The sequence below is a fragment of the Fusarium oxysporum genome, chromosome IV, assembly GCF_013085055.1.
Source record: "Fusarium oxysporum Fo47 chromosome IV, complete sequence".
Lineage (NCBI taxonomy): Eukaryota > Fungi > Ascomycota > Sordariomycetes > Hypocreales > Nectriaceae > Fusarium > Fusarium oxysporum.
Window position 1 is genome coordinate 4,329,849 of NC_072843.1, and position 23,653 is coordinate 4,353,501.

The window sequence follows — 23,653 nt, forward strand, 5'->3', positions numbered from 1 at the left end:
CAAATATTTGAACCTTCGGTCTCTCGTTTGGGGTCGTTTGGTTGGGTCTGATTGCTTTCCCTTGGCGGCCTGGGCGTTTTCGCCTCCAACGATGTTCATCGACTCAAGCAAAGCATGGTGTGCCACAGAAAAAAAGTCTTGTCGCTCTTGGCTTTCTTGTCATAATGAGCGTTTATTGAGGCCCTGGTTGCAAGCCTGCATGTCCCTTCTATCCGGTCGATGATTCTGTGATCCGAGGTCATCATCGATCGCTTAGCAGGATTCTGACTGCGTTCTTTCACGGTGTCTTCGGACATGTAGTTGCGGGCTGTAAGACTGTGACGTCGTGCTATCGCCAAGTTCAACCAAAGTCCAAAATAATCTCGCCTCTTCGCAATGAACAGATATTACAACCGAGACTCGAATATCTGCTCACTTTCTTCGGCGTGAACCGGACAGTCGGCTTTGTCTTTGCTTTTGTCTGTGTTATAACCGACTACTTGGTCCGCGGATGGCTGTCGTATTACGACCTGTCTCAAGCCAAGGCTCTTGTCAAATGCTTCTTCGCTCTAAGATGGACTTGGCGAGAAGCACGACGCGGGGAGTTAAGTAATGGAATGGACAATGTCAAGCAGGAGTGACATGTCCTCGCGAACTGAAGTTGTCCCAACCTCCTCCTTCCTCCCTCCCCCCCCAGACCAAACTGTCTTCAAAATTCTCTGATGCAACGCCCTCCGCTCCGGGGTCCTTCAGCGGAGGGCACGTGTCCTCCTCTGTGAACCTCTTCGCTACGAGTGGCTCCGCCCAAGCCCACTCCCCACTCCGCCGCCCCACTATACCCCTGCCTCACCCAAACACTGCTCGCCTTGGCAATGAGACGCTTGTGGGGCCGCCGACCGTTCCGCTCCATTACTGAACTGTACTGAAGGGGGGCGTGTGTCCGTTTTTCCGCTGCCGTTTGTTCTCGTGTTCCCTTTCCTTTTTGCTCTTCCTGCAGCATGCACGTTTTGATCGTCTTGCAGCAAAATATTGTCACAGAGGAATCGTGGATGGTTGTGAGCACATCTTGTATCGTGGCTACACGTGTTGAGAAGCTTTTTGGTGATCAACTTGGCGCCTTGTATTGACTTGGCTTCAGACATCCATCTCTGGTTCAAGATGGTGGGTGGAAACCTTTGAACCCTTCGTACCCTGTAGCTGTTTCTTAAAATCTGCCTCGTACTTTGTAACTCACCACGATACGCGTAATAAATAAAGACAGTATACGGGAGATAGTATAGATCCGCCTACATGTAGCAGATAGATCTAAATCTCAACCTGCAGCACCAGCGAGATAAACAACCGAAAAGGCCCGAACAATATCTTCGCCTGTATCCGCTCAGTTTTCGTCACCAAACACTATCTGTAACCCCCACAAGGATCGTCCATGGGGAATTAAAAAAAAAAAGAGGCTCGAGAGCGTCGCACATCTTGAGGCCTTGAATTCTAGAGGCCTAGACCGCATCCATTGCCTGAAGGCTTGGCTGCGTCGACATGGCTGAAGCTCTCATCACTTGAATGGTTCACCCCAGAGTTCTTGCAAGCCATCGTGGGAGCCTGGGGAAATCTGGCGCTTATGCTAGGGCTCTTAAAAAGCCAAGACAAAGTCCTTCGAATTATGGTACGATGGTATATCACCCGGTGGATTTGAGAGCTTTTCGGCCAAGTTCCATATCGCCAAGTTCTTGGGTAGACACAGTGAGACCCAAGTCCCTGCGGCTGATAACAATGAATCTTATTGTTTCACAGAGACGGTTGTTGAAGACGCGATTCTGAATGGCTCGCAAGAAAGAGGCTCGGCTTACTGCTTCTGAGGATGAGCCGCAATGCCAGAATGGTGCTCCGATATTTGTTGAGATGATCGCCGAAGCCCGAGCGTACCCATCTGCCGTGTATCAAGGCATTCGCAAACTCCCCGGCCGATGTTCATGTCCGTGCCTGAAGACCCTGCCAATTCCTGCTCAAAGACTTCCGGCGCCGGGTCCCCAGGTTTTTGGTTACTTTGGCCGCCGTTCCCGCGACAAAGAAGACCGAGCATCACCATCTTTATGCCGAAGTTCGTTCATGGCTGCCCAAGATGATCCCATTAATAGATCAAGGCTTATAACAGCTGCAGTGTGTTCAGTTAGGTATCATACGGCAATAACGGCAACTATACAAGCCACTCAATGGTTGGTGAGCAAGTTAAAAAGCTGCACGTCCTGGGACCTGCAGCAGAATTACTTTTTCCTTCCGAACGGAGATAGACAAGTCCGGGCATATTGTTCCCCATAATGGAAGTCAATGGTGCTGCGATTCCTCAGCAAAGTAACCCCCCCACGCATTGTCTCACGTCCGCAGCGAAGTGTTGCGAGACCGACACATCCGGGTTAAATCCCCCCCTCCCAGGGGAAAAGAAAGAAGACAACATCTCCGCCACAGAGAGGCTCCCATCTGGAGACCGGGGCACCTCCGTGGGGAGGTTGACGCCCCGCTGTGTCCGCCCCGAGACAACATCCGGAGGCAACGGATCCAATGGCAGCAGGAGAGTGAGTGACCCCGTTTATTTTCTTCCCGTGGGAGCCTCGCAGTGGCCTGTTAGAGACGCGCATGGTTGTGCTAGGCATAAGCGCCCCGTTTCTGTGAGGACAAAGTGTCGTCTAGAGTGGATCGAGAGAATCCTAATTCCCCGTCTTGCTGCGGCATACGGCGCTTCTCTCGTTCCCGCCTTGGTAGTTCACCATAGTCAGGCGTCAGCGTCTCCGCGTCCGGCGTCTCTTTTGAGCTGCGAGAGGCAGTGATCGACGGCTATGTTCTTTACCGTCTATTTTACGGCCTTCCTCGAATGGATCCATTAGTAAGTAAACGGAGACAAGGGAGGCTAGTGTATGTATGCGCGTGAGTCGTAGAGAATTGGCATTGTATCTGTTCGAGAAATTGTATGTAATCGCAATGCAACGCGCAGACTCTAGGACATCTCATTCGTCACTCGACGCGGTGTTGGAATGAGGCTAAAAGGAATAGCGCAGAGATTTCTGAAGGAGATTGTGCACCAAGATTAGTGGATCCGAGTTCAATAAGATGCCGATGATTTAAGCTTATTGTCACGTTGGAGGAGAATCCTGGCTGATCTGGTGGAGGACTGATTACGTACCATGTACTCGCATGCCGGGATGGCTTCTAGAAGCAGTGGAAGCTGGTCAGGTAGTAAATACTGGCTTGACAGCTGAGAGATAAGCGCAGTGGCAAATGTCACCAAGATGATGTCGTTACCGTTAGTGCACTAGCACCACGCATGTTGAGCCCCTGTTTATCTGGAAACGGTAAACATCAAGGTACTTGGGCTAGCTAAGGCGTCCTCCAGACTCTGGGCAAAGATAAGAGTCCGTGACTAACACCATCAAGTCCTCTGCCAAGGGTGGCAGTGCCTGCACCTCATCCTTGGCGAAGATTTGCGAAGGAGTTTTCTGAAAAGGGATAAGCTAAGCAAAGTTGCGTAACGCGTTGAGCAGCCCGTCTCCTCAGCCAAACATATCTCAAGATCTGATCTTGAACCCCAAGATCTCCACGGTTCCAAGTCACGAGACTGACCAGTAACACAACGGGCAGCTTCAGAAGGTGGATTAATAACTCCGTGCCGTGACAGTCTCGGACCTCCGTGATGTTTGGGATGTAAACCCGGGCCGTAACAATGCAAGCTGAAAGAACAACAATCGGCTCATACCCGGCCCCGTTTCTTTTCTGTCGCAGGTGAGATGTGAAGTTTTGCCTCTCAAATGAACTTGATTGATGCCTACAGACTTACAACTACGATATCACCTAACGTGCAGATAGAAAAACAGGCCAGAAGAACAAAGCAATAAAACGGAGTCCAGGTTGACGGTGATGATTGCCCACGACCCAATGACGTGACGACTTGGCGAGCAGAAATTATGTATGCCCAGAAATGCCAATACTGATCCTTCCTTGTCGAGAAGAAAATACCACCGAAGCAGACCACACACTGCAACCGAGTTCAGTTCACTGCATTTTCAGTGCATATGGCCCCTAGAACCGACGTTAGACGAGTGTGCTCCCAGAACCTACCTAAGTATACCCCCCTCCCCCTCTCTTTTTTTTTCGCCCATGACACACACCATTGATTCAACTCTGTAATGTATCCACCATCGGTGACGGCACTGAAGAGGTCCCTGAAAGCCTTACAAGAGCCTCACCATCACCAGGTGACACTGAGCAAGGCTTCAAACAAGGCTCCGACATTGCAAACCCCAGACAGCCCTGACGATATCTTGCCAATACCGCTATTTTGTCCCCTCTTCCAAGGCAATTCGAATTCGGGTTTATTCTGAACCTAGTATTAGTCAAAGAGCAATGGGCGCTGGTATGGTTCTTTTTTAACCCTTGTCTCCCAAGAATACCAAGCCTCAGGTCGCCCACTCAGGAAGGCCAATTGATGCCGAGCCCGCCACGCCGCGTCACAGGATGCTTGGTAGCCAGTGCTGCAAAGTCTCCAAATGACGTGCCGACGGCGAACAGCCTCTTGAACCACCGTACAGAACGGCGCTGTGTGGGCGTCTCACCAATCAACCCCAGAGAACCGAAGCAGTGGGACCCCTCCGGGGCGGAGTGGACTCTCGGGCAAGGCCAGGGGCGTATACTCTAAGAGTCTCTTACTACTCTCAACACAACACAACAACAAACCAAGGTTTCGTATCATCGCCAAGACCTGTTCAGAATGCCCAATCCCAATGCCTCCCCGCCTTTGGAACAGAGAAACAGTAACGCAGAGAAGGAAAAATTGGGTAATGCTCTTGGCGATGTGGGGTCCGCTGGAGAAGTGAAATCAACTCTCAACCTAGATAGTGACTTGAGCCAAGACTCTGGCGAGATAAGCATTGACTGCTCTGCCTCTTGTCTCTGTCGTCGAAGATGGGACAGACGTCTATAAGACCTTCCCTATCTCCCCGCACGATCAATTCTTGTTCCTCTCTTCCTCTCCCCAAGGATCTCTTCACTTAGATCTCCAACAACCCTCCGACGCCAGACGAAAGGCTTCCTGCAAATAATCTTACAGGAATCCCCAGACATAGGCTTAAGGGTCTTTTACTCATGTATACATTCTAAGCCAGCACCGAGTCGAGATATATAACAAGCAACTCTTCACGCTGGCGACCCGCTAGCTTCGACTTACACCATGGCTAAGAAGGACGACTCCGTCGACAACCATGTCTCTGGTCAGAGCAACGAGCCCATGAGCCGTCCCGCTCACGCCTTGACTTTCAACCAGGTTGTCGAGGAGCTCAAGACTGACACTCTCAGCGGTCTCACCGAGGCCGAGGCCAAACAACGACATGAAAAGTTTGGCAACAATGATCTCGGCGAAGCTGATGGCGTTCAGCCTCTCAAGATCATCATCGCTCAGGTCGCTAACGCCATGACGCTGGTGAGTTCAAAACCAGTCCAGTTCCCCCCTCTTAGCCCCCACACACTCGAAAATTTATGCTTTAAGCATATCTCGATGGCTGAACTATTTCTTTTCGCCTCCCGACTGCATATTACCTGATTAGGCAGCCCGTCGTTTTTTCCCTAACCCACCTGCTCACACCACATGAACACCCCTGCACGCGCTATGTTGATGATTACTGACGTCTGCCAAGGTGCTTATTCTTGCCATGGCTGTTTCTTTCGGTATCAAGTCATGGATTGAGGGTGGTGTCGTCGCCTTCATTATTGGTCTCAATGTCACCGTCGGTTTCTTCCAGGAGTACTCTGCCGAGAAGACCATGGACTCTCTGCGGTCCATGTCTTCTCCCACTGCTAGTGTTGTGCGCGATGGAGACTCCAAGGTAGTTCCCTCCGTTGAGGTCGTTCCCGGTGATCTTGTGGAAATCAAGACCGGAGATACGATCCCTGCTGATATTCGGTGAGTACCCATGCTTGACACTTACACTGGGCTTTTTACTAATTGGTGCAGACTTATTGAGGCCGTTAACTTCGAGACTGATGAGGCCATGTTGACTGGTGAGTCTCTCCCCGTTCGAAAGAACGAGGATGAAGTCTTCGAAGACAACACCGGACCCGGCGACCGTATCAACGTCGCCTACAGCTCTTCCACCGTCACAAAGGGTCGTGCCAAGGGTATCGTCTTCGCTACCGGCACCAGCACCGAAATCGGTGCTATCGCTGCTGCCCTCCGAAAGAAGGACAGCAAGGTCCGCCCCGTGAAGCGCAAGGCTGATGGTTCCGCCAAGCCTCACCGATATCTCGAAGCCTACACTCTCACCCTCACCGACGCTGTTGGTCGCTTCCTCGGTGTCAACGTCGGCACACCTCTCCAGAAGAAGCTCTCCCGTCTGGCAATCTACCTCTTCGGTACTGCTGTCATCTGTGCCATTATCGTCCTTGCTGCCAACGACTTCGATGCTTCCCAACAGGTTATTATCTACGCCGTTGCTACTGGTCTGTCTATGATTCCCGCTAGTTTGGTCGTCGTCTTGACTATCACCATGGCTGCTGGTACCAAGCGCATGGTTGAGCGGAACGTTATTGTTCGTAACCTCAAGTCTCTTGAGGCTCTTGGTGCTGTTACCGATATTTGCTCTGACAAGACTGGTACTCTCACCCAAGGTAAGATGGTTGCCCGTGGAGCCTGGACTCCTGGAAAGGGAACCTATCTCATCGAGAACACCACTGAGCCTTTCAACCCTACCATTGGTGACATGCGCTGGTCTCGCAGCCAGCCCCATGAGCTTCCTCTTAAGCAGGGCGGTGATGAATGCGGCTCTGTTTCTCCCATCAGCGAGCTCCTCAACCAGTCCAAGTCTTCTCTCGTCAAGTTCCTCGAAGTCGCTTCTCTCGCCAACCTTGCCACCGTCAACGAGAAGAACGGCGAATGGCACGCCCGCGGCGATCCCACCGAGATTGCTATCCAGGTCCTCGCCTCTCGTTTCGACTGGAACCGTCTTCGCCTTACCAGCCACGACGCCGCCAACCAGTACAGTGAGATCGCCGAGCTTCCCTTCGACTCTGATGTCAAGCGCATGTCCGTCATCATGAAGGATAACCGAACCAGCCAACTCTTCGCTTTCACCAAGGGTGCTGTCGAGCGTGTCATTGGTGCCTGTGCTACATACTGCCCTGAGGATAACGAGGAGCAAGTCCCCATCACCGATGAGTTCCGTGAGCAGATCCTCCGTAACATGGAGTCTTTCGCTGGAATGGGTCTCCGTGTCCTCGCTCTTGCTTCTAAGCCCTACAACGTCGACATGAAGAAGGGTGATGAGATTGACCGCACCACTGTTGAGTGTGATCTCGTCTTCCGTGGTCTTGTTGGTCTTTATGATCCTCCCCGTCCTGAGTCTGCTCCCGCTGTCCGAGAGTGTCACGAGGCTGGTATTTCCGTCCACATGCTTACTGGTGATCATCCCGAGACCGCTAAGGCCATTGCCATTGAGGTTGGTATCCTGCCTACCCGTATGGATCTCGTTGCCGAGGACACTGCTGCTACTATGGTCATGACTGCTACTACTTTTGATGGTCTTACCGATGATGAAGTCGACCAGCTTCCTTTCCTCCCTCTTGTTATTGCACGATGTGCTCCTCAGACCAAGGTTCGCATGATTGAAGCTCTGCACCGCCGAGACAAGTTCTGTGCTATGGTATGTGGCTACTCCTGCAAGTTCTCGCAATTTATACTAACCCAAATAGACTGGTGATGGTGTTAACGACTCTCCCTCTCTCCGCCGTGCCGATGTTGGTATTGCCATGGGTCAAGCCGGTTCCGACGTCGCAAAGGATGCATCCGATATCGTTCTCAGCGACGACAACTTCGCCTCCATCGTCGCCGCCATCGAGGAAGGTCGCCGTATCTTCGACAACATCCAGAAATTCATCCTCCACGTGCTCGCCACCAACGTCGCCCAAGCCGTCGTCCTTCTCGTCGGTCTCGTCTTCAAGGACAAGACAGGTCTCTCCGTCTTCCCTATCGCTCCCGTCCAGATCATGTGGATCATCATGATGACTTCTGGTCTTCCCGACATGGGTCTCGGTTTCGAGCGCGCTGTCGCTGGTATCCTTCGCCGACCCCCGATTTCTCTCAAGACTGGTGTCTTCTCCTTCGAGTTCATCATCGACATGGTTGTCTACGGCCTTTGGATTGCTGCTCTCTGCCTCAGCGCCTTTGTCCTCCGTCTGTATGCCTTCGGAAATGGTGAGCTCGGTGAGGACTGTAACGATAACTACAGCGATAGCTGTGAGACCGTCTTCAAGGCTCGTGCTACCACCTTTGCTTGTCTCACCTGGTTCTCCCTCTTCCTCGCCTGGGAGATGATTGACAAGCGACGATCTTTCTTCCGCATGCAGCCCGGCTCCAAGCTCTACTTCACCCAGTGGATGCACGATGTCTGGCGCAACCAGTTCCTCTTCTGGGCCATCATGCTCGGCTTCGTCACCCTCTTCCCCATCCAGTACATCCCCGTCATTAGCGACACCGTCTTCAAGCACAAGGGCATCACCTGGGAGTGGGCCATCGTCTTCATCGCCGCCGGTCTCTTCTTCGGCGGTATCGAGGCCTGGAAGTTCGCCAAGCGTGTCTACTTCCGCCGACAAGCCCGCAAGAACCAGGGCGTCGAGTGGAAGGACATGGATCTTGAGCAGCGCACTTTCGGCGAGTATCTCACCCCCGACTCCAGCGAAGCCAGCGTCCGTCACGACTCTGAGAAGGTTGACGCACAAGCTGCCGCTCAACGCAACAACGCCGAGAAGAAGGCGTGAATGAAATCCCAGTAAAGGGAAAAGGTTCTTTGCTATAATTCTGCCAATGAAGAGGTAGATAGCCCAAAACTCAAAACGGTGCAAACAACGGAGTTAAAAAAGTGGAAGGGTTCAAGAAAAAGGTGGACGAGGAGGAAATGATCGAGCCGTAGACATGAGATATGAGCTCGCTACCGGAGGAAACCCTAAAATGAACCACAGAGGACGCCGTTGGCTGTAATGAGAGGAGGATGAAGAGGATCATGGATGGATATTCCAGATCTCTTGAGATTACCTATGCATAAGCGGAAATAGTTCTTTAATGAAGTCAAATGTTAAATCATGAATCAATTCTCTCCTGAGTGACTCACCTATCTAAGGTTTAAAGTGATTTTGTTCAATGTGATGAATGTTAGCGAAGTGGAACGGAATTCCGTCCGGGATGCTTGGAGGTGGTGTAAGGGAGATGAGCCTCTTAGCCGCAAACGAATGCATATAATCAATCCCAAAGCTGCCGATTGGTTCAAATTGAACTGAGGTCCAATTAGACCTGACCATTAAAGTCATGTTTCATAGTAACTTCCTACCTGAACCTTCAACCGTGAAATCCTACGCTGTCGCGTTAGCGTGACGTGTGGTAAGCACTTGGGCGTGGCTCATTTTGCGGTCTGAAGATCAATATCTTCAAGCTGAATCCCAAAGAACTCAAACCTCTCATCACCAAACTCCTCACATCTCCCAATCCCTCAATGTCAAACACAAAAACTCCCAAGCCAAAACGAGACATGAAAGTCCTCTGTCTCGGCCTCCCCCGTACAGGCACAGCTTCCATGGCCGAAGCCCTCACTGTTCTCGGCTACAAAGACGTGTTCCACGGTCTCAAAATCCTCGACGACAAAGAAGCCTGGAAGAATCTTGAGCGCGCAACAGACGCTTCATTCCCGAATCTTCCGACATACACGGGAAAACCCTTCACTCGTGAACAGTGGGATGAGATCTGGGGAGAATGTGAAGCCACCACCGATGTAGCGTCTATTTACGCACCGCGGCTCATTGAGACGTACCCCGATGCTAAAGTCATTCTTGTAATTCGGGATTTTGAACCTTGGTTCAAGAGCGTTGACGAGAGTGTTCTCAAACAACTCTGGAACCCGATTGCCGAGTTCTCCATCAAATTTGTTGAACCACTGCTTGGGTCTAGAGCAGGCCCAGCGGCGCGAAAGCAAATGCTAGGTCTTTTCCAAGCAGAGACAGTTGGAGAAGCTCGAAAGAATAGCAGAGAAACGTATGACCGCCATCATCGTGTTATTCGAGAGATGGTGCCCAAGGGACAACTACTCGAGTATCGCATGGGCCAAGGCTGGGAGCCCATTTGTGAGTTTCTGGATAAGCCTGTGCCGGAGAAGGAGTTTCCTTGGGTGAATGAGGCAGCGGAACTACGGAGAATTGTAAAGGAGAAGGTTAAGAGTAACATTGTTGATGCTGCGATGGTTGTTATGCCGTGGGCTGGAGCGGCTGCTGCTTTGGGAGCTGGATACTGGATGATGTATAATAGGTGATTATCTTGACATTGTATATAAGCGATGCCGTTGAACTGGGATCGCTGATTAGTCGCCTTGAATGATTGCGCCATCACATGTGACTCTGCTGTGCAACCACCCCGTTCGAGAATCCATCTCGATCCATGATCCGTACCTGAGCTTACGTGGTACGCTTCGACATCCGAATAAGCTTCTCACTCCCGAGGAACAACAATCCAATCTACGTAATAAGCAACCTCGAATCCCTCTCGTTGCCCTCATAAAGGTCGCTCATCTTGGCGATGTATCCGCGGAAGATTCTAGCCCCACGCATGATGTCTTCCGAACCAGGGTTTTTAGCACAACCAAAAAGCTTGGCCAATGTCACCCGAAGAAGAATCGGGTTATCATCAACATAGCCCCAGGAACAAAAACCAAGGGAATGGAGCACTAATTTTAGGTTTAGAATATGCTTATCGCACGGTGATGGAGCCTCTGCCGATCATTCGACGTCATGACGATTTCGACATGACGCAGCAGCCGAGCTGTCGAATGAGAGGGTTTCATGGCGTTGATTGATTAGAGAAGAATGATGGAAGTGGTGAGGATATTAGTGTAAGAGGCGAAGGCGACAACTATATAAGAGACGTGTCCGCGATGGAAGTCATGCCATTAGAACCATCAATCTACATCAAGCTTTACTTCACTTGACTTCCAACACAACTTTTTTTAGCCCTCAATACTCGAACAAAATGGCAGACCTTATGAACAAGATCAAGGAGACACTAGTCCCCTCCAACACTGAGAACAGTAACACTGGCTCTCACCAAGAGTCTCACAACAGTGGTTCTCTCCAAGAGACATACAACACCAGCTCCCATAACACCGAGTCTTTCAACAACACCTTCAACAACACCAACCAGAACAACCAGCGAGAGTTGGGCTCAAACTCCAACATTTCGCCCCTTGATGCAACAAGCAACCAGAACCAGCAGACCGAGGGTGTCCGCACAGGAGACAGGATCGACTCGCTGGTAGAGAATGTCCCTGGTGTTCCCTCATCTCAATCCAAGCCTTCGTAAGTTCACTCTTGGCATATGAAATAGCGCTCAAGTCTAACATGAGATTGAGAAACACACCTTCTTACCAGAATGACATGCACAAATCCCCTGGCGCTACTCTTGACGCTGCCCGTGCTCCTCCTTCTGCTCTTAAGGAGCACCTTGGAGAGCCTATCATTGAGCACGACTATCCTCATGAGAGCTCGACTAAGAGACACTCTTCTGTCAGCCACCAGGAGGAGCACTATAACCTCAACTAAGCGTATGGAGAAGAAGCAGAGGTTGACACTAGGATACTTGTAACAGATGAGACTGTTGTACGATAGCGCGATAGCGGTGGTAATAGATCGGTTAACATTAACGTTTTATTTTTATGATATGGATAGCATATACGATTGTTCTATGTGATGCTGTACAGTATTGAGCCGCTGTAAAGAGATACAGCGTCCATGCAAGCCGTCTTTCAGAAGAATGTCACGATTACAGATCGTAGGTTTTGCGATTACTGAGATCTTGCACTTAAATACCGCTGGGGCTCGCAAGGTAATGAGATGATGTCGAAGACTTAACTAATTTATCTCCATCAACTTGTTCGTACATGGCTTCCCATCTTCATTCTGACCGGCTAATCTTTGCCCATCGCACATCGCCGAGACTCCCCGCTCCGGCCCGGATCCACCACCCGGACGCTATTCCCAATGCCGCAGCTCCGCGCCGGCAGCGGAATTCTGATCGAGAGCTGACGCAGGAACACAGATTACGCCGGAACACCATTTCAAACACCTGCCGCGCTAATAAATTGTTTTGAAGGTGAGAGGGATGGTAAAGTGACTGCTCCAAGCTCCGGATGCATGTCCGGAAGCCTGCGTTGTCTTCGGCGGGAATGAGCCGGTAGCCACGCCATGGAATGCTATCATGATCTGAGAACCACAACCCTTCTTTCTTGACTGATCGCCCAACAATGCCATGCCAATATCCACTGATCCAGAGAATCTCTAGCTTCACAGCTATAAAATAGCCTTGGAGCTTTCCCGGTCTAATTCTCACCGACGGATCCCACTCCACCACTGCTCCCCCTCCCATTCGCGCGGTTAAATGCTCTGGCTAAAGTGCCATCATCCTCAGCACCAGAATCTCAAGCGCTCCCGTCATGACAGCCCCCCATATGGAGAATCTTGTCGGTCTTGTGGTCTCGGGTCTCTCGATATCATGGCTTCTTGATTGGCGAGGGTAAAAACCGTGGGGGTGTAACCATCATGTCAACTCAATACGGGTATTTAGCACAGGGAGCTATGTTGATGGGAGGGACCATGTGATGAGGTTGGGGTATATGAGCCGCTGCCCTCATCAGCAGATTTTGGCCATGATCTGAATTTTTTAATCATCGAGAACTGTTGTTCAGGCTATTTCTACAATTGCTTTTGGTGATAGATTGACGGTGTTGTTGAACTCCACTGTGATCCATATAAGACAGGACATCCCACTTTGAGCTACGAGTAACGAACCTACTTCATCATCCCACGACACGCGACTCAATTAACCTCCTCTTCATCTCATCTCTCGTCTTTCACCTTATCACAATTACTCACAGCTAAATAATAGCAACAATGGCCAGCGTATGTCTTTCCCCAGCTTATCGACTCCCTCACATCATACCCCGCCATCATGGCCCCTCATGACGTCTCACTAACATAACATTCCCCCTCCCAGAACCTCTCCTTCGTCCTCAACAAGCCCGGCGACGTCTCCTTCGAGGAGCGCCCCAAGCCCACCCTCTCGAGCCCCCACGATGTCCTCGTCGCCGTCAACTACACCGGCATCTGCGGTTCCGACGTGCACTACTGGGTCCACGGCTCCATCGGCAAGTTCGTCGTCGAAGACCCCATGGTTCTAGGCCACGAGTCCGCCGGCACAATCGTCGAAGTCGGCTCCAAAGTCAAGACCCTCAAGGTCGGTGACCGCGTCGCTCTCGAGCCCGGCTATCCCTGCCGACGATGCCAGAACTGTCTCGCTGGAAAGTATAACCTCTGCCCGGATATGGTGTTTGCTGCTACACCACCTTACCACGGAACTTTGACCGGTTACTGGACTGCGCCTGCGGATTTCTGCTTCAAGCTTCCTGATAATGTTTCGCAGCAGGAGGGTGCTCTGATTGAGCCTCTCGCTGTCGCTGTTCACATCGTCAAGCAGGCCCGCGTCAAGCCCGGTGACTCCGTCGTTGTCATGGGCGCTGGACCCGTTGGTCTTCTCTGCGCCGCTGTCGCAAAGGCCTACGGAGCCTCCAAGATCGTTAGTGTCGATATTGTCCAGAGCAAGCTCGACTTCGCCAAGGACTTCGCCTCCACCCACGTCTACGCTTCTCAACGCATTGCACCCGAGGAGAACGCCAAGAACATCTGCGAGCTCGCTGGTCTCCCCGAAGGCGCTGACGTTGTCATTGACGCCAGCGGTGCCGAGCCCTCAATCCAAGCATCTATCCACGTCCTCAAGAACGGCGGTAGCTACGTGCAGGGTGGTATGGGCAAGGCCGACATTACCTTCCCCATCATGGCATTCTGCATCAAGGAGGCTACAGCCAGTGGTTCATTCCGCTACGGCGCTGGTGATTACCCTCTCGCTGTTGAGCTTGTCGCTACCGGCAAGGTCGATGTTAAGAAGCTCATCACTGGGGTTGTCGACTTCAAGCAGGCCGAGGAGGCTTTCAAGAAGGTCAAGGAGGGAGAGGCGATCAAGGTTTTGATCAAAGGACCCAACGAGCAGTAAATTAAGGGTGATGATGATATGAATGACTATGAATGAGAACTAAAAGCGAAAAAGATATCCGGGCATGGGATGGCTTGGATCATATGAAGCGGGGCGGCGGGTGAAGGCGTTTTGTCATGAGTGGACTCGGTATGAGTCCTTTACACTATAGCATCATTCTAAGGCACTTAATAGATGTGATTTGTTTCACTTGAATCCCTGCAGATTGACCACGGGTAGGCGGGTGTCACAGGCTGAGATGCAAGGAGAACCGCGGCCCTCCAGGCTCGAAGATACCAATATCTCACGGCATACCCGCCACATACCTTCTAGTTTTATCGTGCGAGGCAGCCTTATACTCCTGAACACTGATTCAATGACTGGATTATTAATTGAATCTTGCTGAATACGCCCTTCCAGTGGCTCCCCCGTATCCTCTCCAATCTCCCGCCATCCTCCAATTCCGCACTCTCCCTGTAAACCTTGCCTCATTCCGCCCCTCCACAAATTAGCTCCAACGGCTGAACAAGCACAGCCCATGTACCATCTCCACTCTCCGCATTCAGCTGTTTTCCCATCACAACTCTCCAATAAGACAAGCCTCACCCGTCTTACATCTCCCAAAAGAGGACAAATCTCACCTTTTATTGAACACTTTATGATTAGCTAGCTTGTTTGACAAAAGACATAACCGCCCCGGTAGAGTGAGAGTGAGAATCTTGTCGGGAGTTCTTATCCATGTGATCGACACCGGCATGGGCTGTTTAGCGAAATCCTTCATGCAGGCATCTGCACCTCGAACCGAATCTCGCGCAGCATGCTCAACTGGGAAACACTTCTACTCACCACAACTCAAGCCTTATCACTCGTCAATAAATACATTTTCATGTAGCAAACGAGCTAGAAACACCGTTCCTTCTAGTGAAACGCCTCACTAAGTATTTTAAGGAGCAGTAGCTTCAAGTGGCTTGTCGCACTGCCCAGATTTTCGAAGTTCAATTTCCACAAGCCATTCCGCCTTTAACGGCATTTGTCTGTTTTACTTTCGTGCCTTGTGTTGTGCAGGGGTATTAAGTAGGGTGGTACCGTAGTGACCCTGTTTTTGTTTGTTGTCAATTAAACTAAACCACCAGCCAGCTCTAGACACTTACACTCGCGTAACTGCCGACGATAGCTCAAGTCTTGATAACAACAAATAAGTCGAAAAAACAGATTTAAATATCATCTTAGCAATGCCTATATGGCTCGGGAATTAGGATAATTCTTCAAAACACCAGAAACCATGGCCTGTCCCCCTCCACCCCCGAGAGCCCAACGGCGTCAACAAGGCATCCCGAATGGGCCAGCTGAGGTGCGGCTGAAGTACGCTAACGACGCCATCCGCAAGGGTTCCTCGTCCCTCGAAATCTGCCTTGGGCTTCTTGTAAGTGAACGGAGCCCGGCCTAGCTATAAGGCTGTTGTGTTTCCCCCGAGGAGAAAAAAAAAGGGTGCGCCATAAATCATTCTCCCCAGCGAACACTCGTCTTGGCCCCTACACTAGCACTTCGCATCTCTTGGCTGCTTCTCGTGGCTTGACACTATCACTTATACTGTTCGTTACAGAAAGTTGCTATGGAACAAACTCAAGAAAAGGTTGAGGGCAACCATGTTCTCCAAACACCGCTCTGGATTGTTATAATTCGTGGCTTTCAGTTCCTCATCTCTCTTATCATCGTCGGTCTCTGCGGTCGTCTGATGCACGATGCCACCCTCGACGAAGAAGCTCTATCTCTGGCCATTGTAAATCCCCTCTTCCATTCCTTCATCTCAACACCACTAACAGCTTCAAGGCAATCATCTCATGGATCGTCATCGCATACGTCGTCTTCACAGAGAAGATCCCCAGTCTTCAAAGCGCATATCACATCATCGCTGTTCTAAGTCTCGATGCATTGCTGATGGTTCTTTGGCTTGCGGCTTGGGCTGCCACTGCTGCGAGACGTGCTAAATACGTCGTTCCTGTTAATGCCTATGGCTGTGTTGATGATGGAAGTCTTACGGATAGCAAGACCTGCAATATTTTTAAGCGTGATGGGGAGAATGTTATTCTCTTCAAGTCTGGTTTGGCTATGCTTGCTGCCGTCGCTGGTCTTGGTGCTCTTGTCTGGTAAGTCAACTATGCTCATGAGTCACAGACACGGTTGGCTAACGCTTGACTTTCAGGATTCTCTTCATCGTCACTTTCGTCTGGACCCTCGTCATGTTCCTTCGCGGTCGCAAGGAAGGTCGCTTCGCTGTCAACCTTGCTGCTTCTCCTTCACCCAACAACAACTACCAAATGGAGACCAAGGTCAACGAAGGCCAGCCCATGGTTCAGCCCGTCCAACCTCAGGGCGTCCCTCAGCAGCAATACCAGCAACAACCTACCCAAGGCCAATTCGTTCCTCAACAACAACAGCAGCAGTATCCTCCTCAGGGCACTCCCTCTCCCTACCAACCTGCCCAGAGCCCATACCAACAACAGGGCGCTTACCCTCCTCCCGCCGCACCCTACTCTCCTCAAGACCAACAGTACCAGGGCCAGCAGAACTATGGACAGTACCCCCCTCAGCAGTATCAACAGCCTCCTCAACCTCAAGGAAGCGAGCTTGATGGTCAGACAAACTACTCTACTCCTCCTCCCGCTTCAATGTCCCCCCCTCCCCAACATTACGGAAGTGAGCTCGATGGCCAGACGAACTACGCCCACCCTCCTCCTGCTTCAATGTCGCCCCCCCCTCAGCCTCAGCCTTATCCTCCCCAAGCATATCCCCAGCAGTAAATGAAGTGAAGAGAAGGGATTAATGACTGGGACTCTTGGCGCGTGGAGTTACGTTTCTGTTTTGCCAGTATTTTATATATCCAATAACAGCGGTGGCTTTTTGACGCTTGTTTTATACCAACTGCCACAGTTAGAATATACGATGCAGCGATTGATGACAATTTATTCGCACTAGTACATATATGCACTTCTCTCTCATAAGCTCACAAAACCATTGGGACCTGAAGTTTGTTAACTTAGTTTCCTTGACCTCATAAAATAGCCTTTCGCTCTGTCTAACTTTTATATGTTGGCTTTTGTGAATCAATGTGCACCAACTATATTATTTACCTCTATTTTCTATTAGTAAGAATAAGTATTAATAAGCTTAATAAGTTCTTATATAATATTTAAATAAAGCAGACCTATATGGCATTTTATTAGGATTAAATATAAATATATTATATATTTCCTCTACTTTAGTATTACTTTATATAATAATAAATCTGGCAATTAACTTATATTATCGAGAGAATTCCTATGCTTTTCTCTTTGCATACTTTCTCTATTTGTTTTTTAAATGCTAAACTTGGTAATTTATTCATCTTTTCTGAATGGTACAGTACCTACTTTAGAGTGTCCAATGTTCGGTCAGGAACAGTCGCCTCAGCTCTTTGTGTTGTGTTGTTCTTCCCGTTCAGTAACCCTACCTGCTTGCATAAAAGCTTTAGAGCTCATTCGTGATTTCTGACTTGAAGGAAGTTGGCATCGTCAAGGTTCTCATGCACGTCGTCAAGTTTAAGCTCTCAAGAAGGAGCACCTCCTCCGGGCAAACAGCACGACTTGGATGAACTGGGTTTCTTTTTTGAAAAGCTTCTCTTTACACAAAAGTATAGAAATGAACGCATATTCATAGCCAAATTTTGTTTCTTGCTATAAATACCCTCGCAGTGTCTACTCTGTACGCATAGCATCTTGACGTCTTGCCCATCACGATTCTCACTGTGCCACGACTCTTCAGTTCAAACCTCCCCCCGTCTGCGAACGATCATCACGCTACTTCCAACCACGATAGAAAATGTCGGATATTAAGGAGCTGGATCACTCATGGTTCAAGCGCGCGGAGCTCTTCGTACCTCAGTGGGTGATGGGATACGCCATAGAGACCCAACGTGTATCGCGCTGGTCTTGGGTGCAGCACGAACACCTCCAAACATGGCGGGACACAAAGGACTCGAATTTCCAGATCATTTCTATCGACGTCGGTGATGTTGTAGTGGAGGATCATGAAGTGCGAAGTTTCCAGATTGGCATCTCTATCCTTGATACCGAGCGTCTTGGAGATGTGTTGGCTGAACCTCCTAAGCCTGATGCCAACCTGGCTGCGAGGGTTGTGCAGTCTCATCATTGGATCGTTGGGGATGAAGAATACTCTCCCGAGTTTGAGGATATGTTCCGTTTTGGAAGAATGAGGTACGTTCGGATGGAGGAGTTCCGGAGGGAAATCAGGGACATCATCCAGAACTGGAATTTCTTCCTCATCACCCATGGGCCAGACGAAAGTCTCTCGTTCTTGAGAAGCTGCGGCGTATATCTCCGTGCTCTCGAAACTATCAACACTGCCCAGGCTGTTCAGGAAGTCCTCCATCTCCCCTTTGATAAAGTGGTGAGCAAGGACCAGTTGGTTAGAGAAATTGGAGGCCCATGTGAAGATCCTTGCTTAGCTGGAAACGCGGCACATTTTACTCTCCGTATTCTTCTCATGCTTATTTATGGAGACGTGGACCGACATCTTCATCGCGTTGGTGTCCCTATGGATCAGTGGTCTCTGCTTTTGAAGAGGATTGTTGATTCACCACCCAAGAAGCGAAACTTGAGAAGGATGAGGAGGTCGCCTCCTGCAGATTCTTCAGAACAAAGTAGCAAGCGAGGCAATATCATGGACTCCTCCACTACTTCTTCCCCGTTGTCATCTCCACCTTCTACAGAACAAAGTAGCGATCGAGGCGACATCGAGGACTCTCCCACCAACTCTACTCGGTTTTCGTCTCCGCCTACAAACAAAGAACAAACTGATGGGAAATCCAATAACGAGGTCTCCCCCGCAGAAGATATTCAGTCGTCGCCTGCATCGAGTCCAGAATAGGCTCCAGATTCGAGCGATTGTGAAAGCCGTAGTGACTGAGTAGTGTTCCATGGGAAGAGGAATGGGAAGAGCATTATCAAGAAAGATATATAAAGAGAAAAGCATATAAATTCTCTTAATAATATAAGCTAATTACCAGATCAGTTATTATATAAAGCGATACTAAAGTTTAAGAAATATGCAATATATTTAAAAATAAAAACCTACAGAATAGCCATAGATCTGCTTTATATAAGAATCAATAAGATCCTATTAAACTCTCATTCTCCCCAATAGAAGGTGGAGGTAGATAATAAGGTTGGTACACGTCGAGTCACAAAAGCCAATATTTAAAAGTTTGACTGAGAAAGGCTATTTTATGAGACACAACAGATCAAAAAAACTAATGTAATAAACTTTATTTCTCAAAGATTCGTGAGGCCCTGTTTAGTGGAAGATCAGATAAGGTCAATGTTTCCGATGCTAATCCTCTGTCGCATCGCTCGCGCTTTCACTCTGAGTGCTTACGTCCGCCTGCGGGGACGTGTTCACTTTTGCGACAATGACAGCCGAAGTATAGTAGGCGCCAATGCCAGGCTCATTTCCGTACTGCAAACCCATGTCAGTGTGTCTACCGCCATATACCAAATTTCTGTACTCACAGTGACGAAAGCAACAGCAAGTTCCTTAGAAACCTCCGAGTCAGGCGGACCGTTCAACCATGTAACATCTCTTCGAGGGTAAAACTTTCCGCGGGTTTTACGGCTATATTCGTGTTGCAATCCAACCTCCGCTGGATCGAGTCTCTCCTCATAGCTGTGCCTGAAAGCAAGTGCAGGTTTCGGCGCCGTACCGATAGCTAGCTTATCGTCCAAGACGTCTTGCTCCGCTTGAGTGATCTTGGGCTCTGGTAGATGTGGGTTGTACTTCAGCCTGTGATCTTTTTTCCATTCAATCATCTCTGGTATAGACTCTTGCTCGTAATGTCGGTATTTCTCGTCATCGACTAGAGCGGCAACTTCAGCTGTGCCTAGAATGCGCTTGAGGGCTTGGTAGACTACCATGTCGATGCCTTTGAGCATGTGGTGCAAGTTATTGGTGGATGACTTGGAAGTATGAGGATAAGCGTGAGTGCAAGAGAACCCAACGAGACCTGGACAAGCTATCAGCTTGTGAATAGATAAAAGCACCCAATTGTGAAATCACCTTCTTTTATAATATGCTTGTTCTCAAGTAACTTCTCAAGGGCATCGAAGAAATGAAGAGATTCCTGGTCTAGAGCCCGAAGATGATCAGACATCGAAGCTGGACCATAGTTGATCCAAAAGAGATTGTAAGTCAGTGTAACACGATGTCCTTCTGTGACTTGCAGTACTTCATGCTCGCAGTCAGAGAAGAAAGCCGCCCACTGAATGGTGTTGGCGCTTTTCGGTGCCCAGTCAAAGACGATCTCACGACCTCCATGTCTAACCGCAAGTTGGCCCCCTAGGATCATGTAAGTGTCTAGTATATAGGAGTTAACGGCTTGTGCTTTCTACCTTTGTGCTCGATAGGAAGACTCACGACGAGCGAGCCCATCTGGCGATCAGATCGTGGAGTATCAACATGAGGCTTGAACTTGCCAGAAGGTCCTGAATACACCTGGGAAGCCTTAGTAAGAGTACATCACATCAATCACATTGAACTTACATTGAGCTTGTAAAGCTCGGCCTTTACACCAAGACCCCTGGCATCAGTAACACTGGCTTGGGCCAGGACCTGATTGACGGTATCAACAATACCATGTTCATAGGGGTTGAAGTCAGTACAGAAGTCTTCGGTATTCATTTTACCAGCCTTTCTGTACTCTTCGTCAAGCACCTCTTGGCTACCGACGCCGAAGGTTGCTGGTTGGCAATCAGCCACCAGGGTGTTGAAGGCATCTTGAGTGACGGTGTCATCGCCGAGGGGCAGCTTGAGAGTTCGACTATGTACCTGTTCCTTGTTATCCCACCGGATTGTGATAGAGTTACTGGCTGCATGAGAGGGGCCACCATCGTCGCCAACGCTACCTCCGATGGCAAAAATGTCTTTGCCCGCGCGCTTGTCTAGGGCGGAGGACACAGCAGAGAGGAGACCCTTGAGAGAAGAAGAGTCCCCAGTAGGCTGAGAGGTTACAACGGGGGATTCCATGTTGATGTCAAGAATTAAAGTAGTTTATGATTAGATGCGAAAAGCTAATGTGATGTTGTGAAGAAGGTGGTGATGATGCTTGAGGAGAGGTGGACGGTCCTTTATACATCACTGAGCAACTCATACCATGACATTCTACAGCAAAATTACCTACAAACGATTGTTGAAATTCACGGTAATACCCACGCATAGTCTCGATATTTGTGCAACAACATTGATGATTTAGCCAAGCCCTCGTCTCTGTTGGTTCATTGAGGTCACAGCAACCGAAACAGTACCAATAAGACAGCGATGCTGCCTAAATATGCCTGAAAAGTTTCCAACACAATCTCAGAAAATAGAAACTGAATGGCCAAACCTTATCGAATGCAATTCATTGTGTCGCCTGAGGTTGTGAGGGCGTTCACGCTAGCACTTTGTGCTTCATAATGGAGACATGGCAGCTGGTCAGAGCGGTACCGACACAGCGAAGCATCGCTCCTCCCCATGAGATGTGCGATATTCAGGAAAAGGCGACATGGGTCACTGATCCAAATTGCACAAACACCATGAAGATGGTGATGCCTTCTGTTGAAGTCTTATGGGTCATGGTGCAATCCATCTTCCGATAAACTCCAAATCGGAAGGCGGTCAAGCAATTCTGCCATTTGCTCATGGGCTCACCTCTCAAGATCCCGCAAGCTTCTCGTCTGATATAGCTTCAATCGCCATCAACGATCCACCACGAACCCCCCGACGCCACATTAACCTCTCCCCGAACTTCCCCGGGTAATCTATCTACGATACTTACGACTCCGAGCCTCGCGCGCTCATCCCATGGCCGCAATGGCCGTCCAGAACCCCCCGGTGCCAGAGGAGAAGCTCGGAGTCCCCTCTCGCAACCCTCTACCTCTCTCCGCATCACAAGAAGCACAAGTCCGAGACATATTCTACCAAAAAGTCCGAAAAGAATGCGCCGATGAGATCAAAGGCACGTCCCCCTCCACCACCACGATCCCACCACCTCAACCACTTCAAACTCCAAAATCAGGTCATGAACACCACTAACAACCCCCCAGCATTCGCCGCATGCGCTCTTGGCCGCACATTCACCGTCTCCTTCGCCTGCCGCGCCGAACACCGCTCCATGAACAGCTGCATGAAACTGCACGCCACACAATCCGCGCACGACGAGGCACGTGAGGAATGGTTCGCCCTACGAATAGAGCGCCAGCGGGAACGCGAGCGAAAAGCCAGAGTCGCGCAGGCGCAGGAGGAGTTTATGAGGGAGTGGTGGGGATTACCCGAGCACGTGCGGTTGTCGAGACAGAAGGAGATGGAGCAGAGGGGGGAGAGGATACATGGACTTACGGCGAAGGATAGGCCGAGGAGCGAGGGACAATGATAATGAATTGTTGCATCTGTGGCGTTTCGGGGTATTGAACATCTACGCTGGGGAATTGTAAGAATAAAAGGTGATTTGAGGATAAGACAAGACAGTGTACCACTATGATCAGGATCAATGCCGAGACGGCATTCCGAAAGAGTCAGTTCAACTCGATAAGCATATGCAACCACTGGAGTCCAACAGGGTCAGAACCAACGCCCAGAATGTTTAAGAGCATGCATCCAATGCTTGTCAACTGATACCCAAACAGCCTCATGCCCAAGATCGTCATGAAGACTACTCAACCCAGCCGACAGATTGTGACAATTGCCGCCAGGCCTGCTTATCAAACATTCATCAGCACCTGTTTCTCCCTCAAACACAAACAGAGCCTTCAGTGGTGGAATCGGCAGTTCATGTATGTAACTGTAACAAAGGGTTACGTGCATCAAGCGGTGAACCTCGATGTTTCAAAGCTCACTTGACGGTCAAACGGAAATAAGAGCCTCCAGAGGAGGCAAGAAAACCTAGGACCTCTATCCTAAGCGATGAAAAGACTTAGGTGAGTTTAGTATATCTTAGTAGGCCTTTAGACCAGTTTATTTTGGCATCTGGGCTTGATGTCAGAAGTGTTCTTTCTCCGGGGGAGCCTATATCTGAGGCCCCTCAAACTCCCTTCCATTATTCCCAGAATCCATGATCCCTAACATCATTGTTCATAGGCTCAATCCTTCCTCAGCTCATTACCGACTTACACTCCCCGCACACAATCACACAAATCACCCGCCCAAAGACCAGTAAAAACACTCCCCGTCCAACCCAAATCTTTTCGTGCTAACCAATAACGCTGCAGTTTCCCCTCTCGAAAGTCGCGCCTCCAGGGCGCTTAGGTCCCTGCTGCAGTGTGACATCCCCGCCAATTGGTCCATCTAGATGATGCTATTTTTAACCGTGTTAGTCTCAAGATGCGAGCGCTTAAAATGTGCGATGGATGAAGAATATAATATCAACCAACATGCTTTCCATTCTGGGGAATTCCCATGCTTGCTATTGTCCTTGTTTTTGTTTTATGTGGAAACAATTTTACGTGACAATTTTGTTTTGATCATGATACGATAGCAGCATAATTGACATTTTCA

The 23,653-nt window shown here is 49.7% G+C and overlaps 8 protein-coding genes across 8 annotated transcripts; 7 read left to right on the forward strand and 1 right to left on the reverse strand.

Annotated features, from left to right (window-relative positions):
* Positions 1 to 5,191: 5,191 nt before the first annotated feature.
* Positions 5,192 to 8,769, forward strand: FOBCDRAFT_260238 (uncharacterized protein; the record flags this gene model as incomplete). The annotated part of the gene is made up of 4 exons (XM_031178050.2): positions 5,192 to 5,440; positions 5,655 to 5,920; positions 5,972 to 7,655; positions 7,705 to 8,769. The coding sequence occupies 4 exons, from the start codon at positions 5,192 to 5,194 to the stop codon at positions 8,767 to 8,769; spliced, it is 3,264 nt and encodes a 1,087-aa protein (XP_031043937.2).
* Positions 8,770 to 9,305: 536 nt separating this feature from the next.
* Positions 9,306 to 10,369, forward strand: FOBCDRAFT_222125 (P-loop containing nucleoside triphosphate hydrolase protein). Its single transcript, XM_031178049.3, has one exon. It carries the CDS (start codon positions 9,498 to 9,500, stop codon positions 10,305 to 10,307), a length of 810 nt encoding a protein of 269 aa, XP_031043936.2. The 5' UTR covers positions 9,306 to 9,497; the 3' UTR covers positions 10,308 to 10,369.
* Positions 10,370 to 11,020: 651 nt separating this feature from the next.
* On the forward strand, positions 11,021 to 11,589 carry FOBCDRAFT_292545 (uncharacterized protein; the record flags this gene model as incomplete). The annotated part of the gene is made up of 2 exons (XM_031178048.2): positions 11,021 to 11,346; positions 11,400 to 11,589. The coding sequence occupies 2 exons, from the start codon at positions 11,021 to 11,023 to the stop codon at positions 11,587 to 11,589; spliced, it is 516 nt and encodes a 171-aa protein (XP_031043935.2).
* A 1,102-nt stretch (positions 11,590 to 12,691) lies between these two features.
* FOBCDRAFT_222128 (chaperonin 10-like protein) lies at positions 12,692 to 14,266 on the forward strand. Its single transcript, XM_031178047.3, has 2 exons — positions 12,692 to 12,945; positions 13,040 to 14,266. Exons 1-2 carry the CDS (start codon positions 12,937 to 12,939, stop codon positions 14,090 to 14,092), a joined length of 1,062 nt encoding a protein of 353 aa, XP_031043934.2. The 5' UTR covers positions 12,692 to 12,936; the 3' UTR covers positions 14,093 to 14,266.
* A 1,282-nt stretch (positions 14,267 to 15,548) lies between these two features.
* Positions 15,549 to 17,070, forward strand: FOBCDRAFT_222130 (uncharacterized protein). Its single transcript, XM_059609597.1, has 3 exons — positions 15,549 to 15,851; positions 15,902 to 16,218; positions 16,275 to 17,070. The coding sequence occupies exons 1-3, from the start codon at positions 15,684 to 15,686 to the stop codon at positions 16,870 to 16,872; spliced, it is 1,083 nt and encodes a 360-aa protein (XP_059464768.1). The 5' UTR covers positions 15,549 to 15,683; the 3' UTR covers positions 16,873 to 17,070.
* Positions 17,071 to 17,929: 859 nt separating this feature from the next.
* On the forward strand, positions 17,930 to 18,997 carry FOBCDRAFT_200856 (uncharacterized protein; the record flags this gene model as incomplete). The annotated part of the gene is made up of 1 exon (XM_031178044.2): positions 17,930 to 18,997. The coding sequence occupies one exon, from the start codon at positions 17,930 to 17,932 to the stop codon at positions 18,995 to 18,997; it is 1,068 nt and encodes a 355-aa protein (XP_031043931.2).
* Positions 18,998 to 19,459: 462 nt separating this feature from the next.
* On the reverse strand, positions 19,460 to 21,148 carry FOBCDRAFT_273308 (uncharacterized protein; the record flags this gene model as incomplete). The annotated part of the gene is made up of 5 exons (XM_031178043.2): positions 19,460 to 19,585; positions 19,639 to 20,129; positions 20,183 to 20,461; positions 20,515 to 20,617; positions 20,666 to 21,148. The coding sequence occupies 5 exons, from the start codon at positions 21,146 to 21,148 to the stop codon at positions 19,460 to 19,462; spliced, it is 1,482 nt and encodes a 493-aa protein (XP_031043930.2).
* A 687-nt stretch (positions 21,149 to 21,835) lies between these two features.
* On the forward strand, positions 21,836 to 22,710 carry FOBCDRAFT_32715 (cytochrome c oxidase biogenesis protein Cmc1 like-domain-containing protein). The gene is made up of 2 exons (XM_059612129.1): positions 21,836 to 22,118; positions 22,207 to 22,710. Exons 1-2 carry the CDS (start codon positions 21,965 to 21,967, stop codon positions 22,530 to 22,532), a joined length of 480 nt encoding a protein of 159 aa, XP_059464769.1. The 5' UTR covers positions 21,836 to 21,964; the 3' UTR covers positions 22,533 to 22,710.
* The last annotated feature ends 943 nt before the right edge of the window (positions 22,711 to 23,653 follow it).

Bases quoted from the DNA above. Each gene is read 5' to 3' on its own strand.
- FOBCDRAFT_222125 (XM_031178049.3), top strand. From the start codon at position 9,498: ATGTCAAACACAAAAACTCCCAAGCCAAAACGAGACATGAAAGTCCTC.
- FOBCDRAFT_222130 (XM_059609597.1), top strand. From the start codon at position 15,684: ATGGAACAAACTCAAGAAAAGGTTGAGGGCAACCATGTTCTCCAAACA. The intron at 15,852-15,901 runs GTAAATCCCCTC...AACAGCTTCAAG, and splicing joins AAGCTCTATCTCTGGCCATT to GCAATCATCTCATGGATCGT. The intron at 16,219-16,274 runs GTAAGTCAACTA...CTTGACTTTCAG, and splicing joins GGTCTTGGTGCTCTTGTCTG to GATTCTCTTCATCGTCACTT.
- FOBCDRAFT_32715 (XM_059612129.1), top strand. From the start codon at position 21,965: ATGGCCGCAATGGCCGTCCAGAACCCCCCGGTGCCAGAGGAGAAGCTC. The intron at 22,119-22,206 runs GCACGTCCCCCT...ACAACCCCCCAG, and splicing joins ATGCGCCGATGAGATCAAAG to CATTCGCCGCATGCGCTCTT.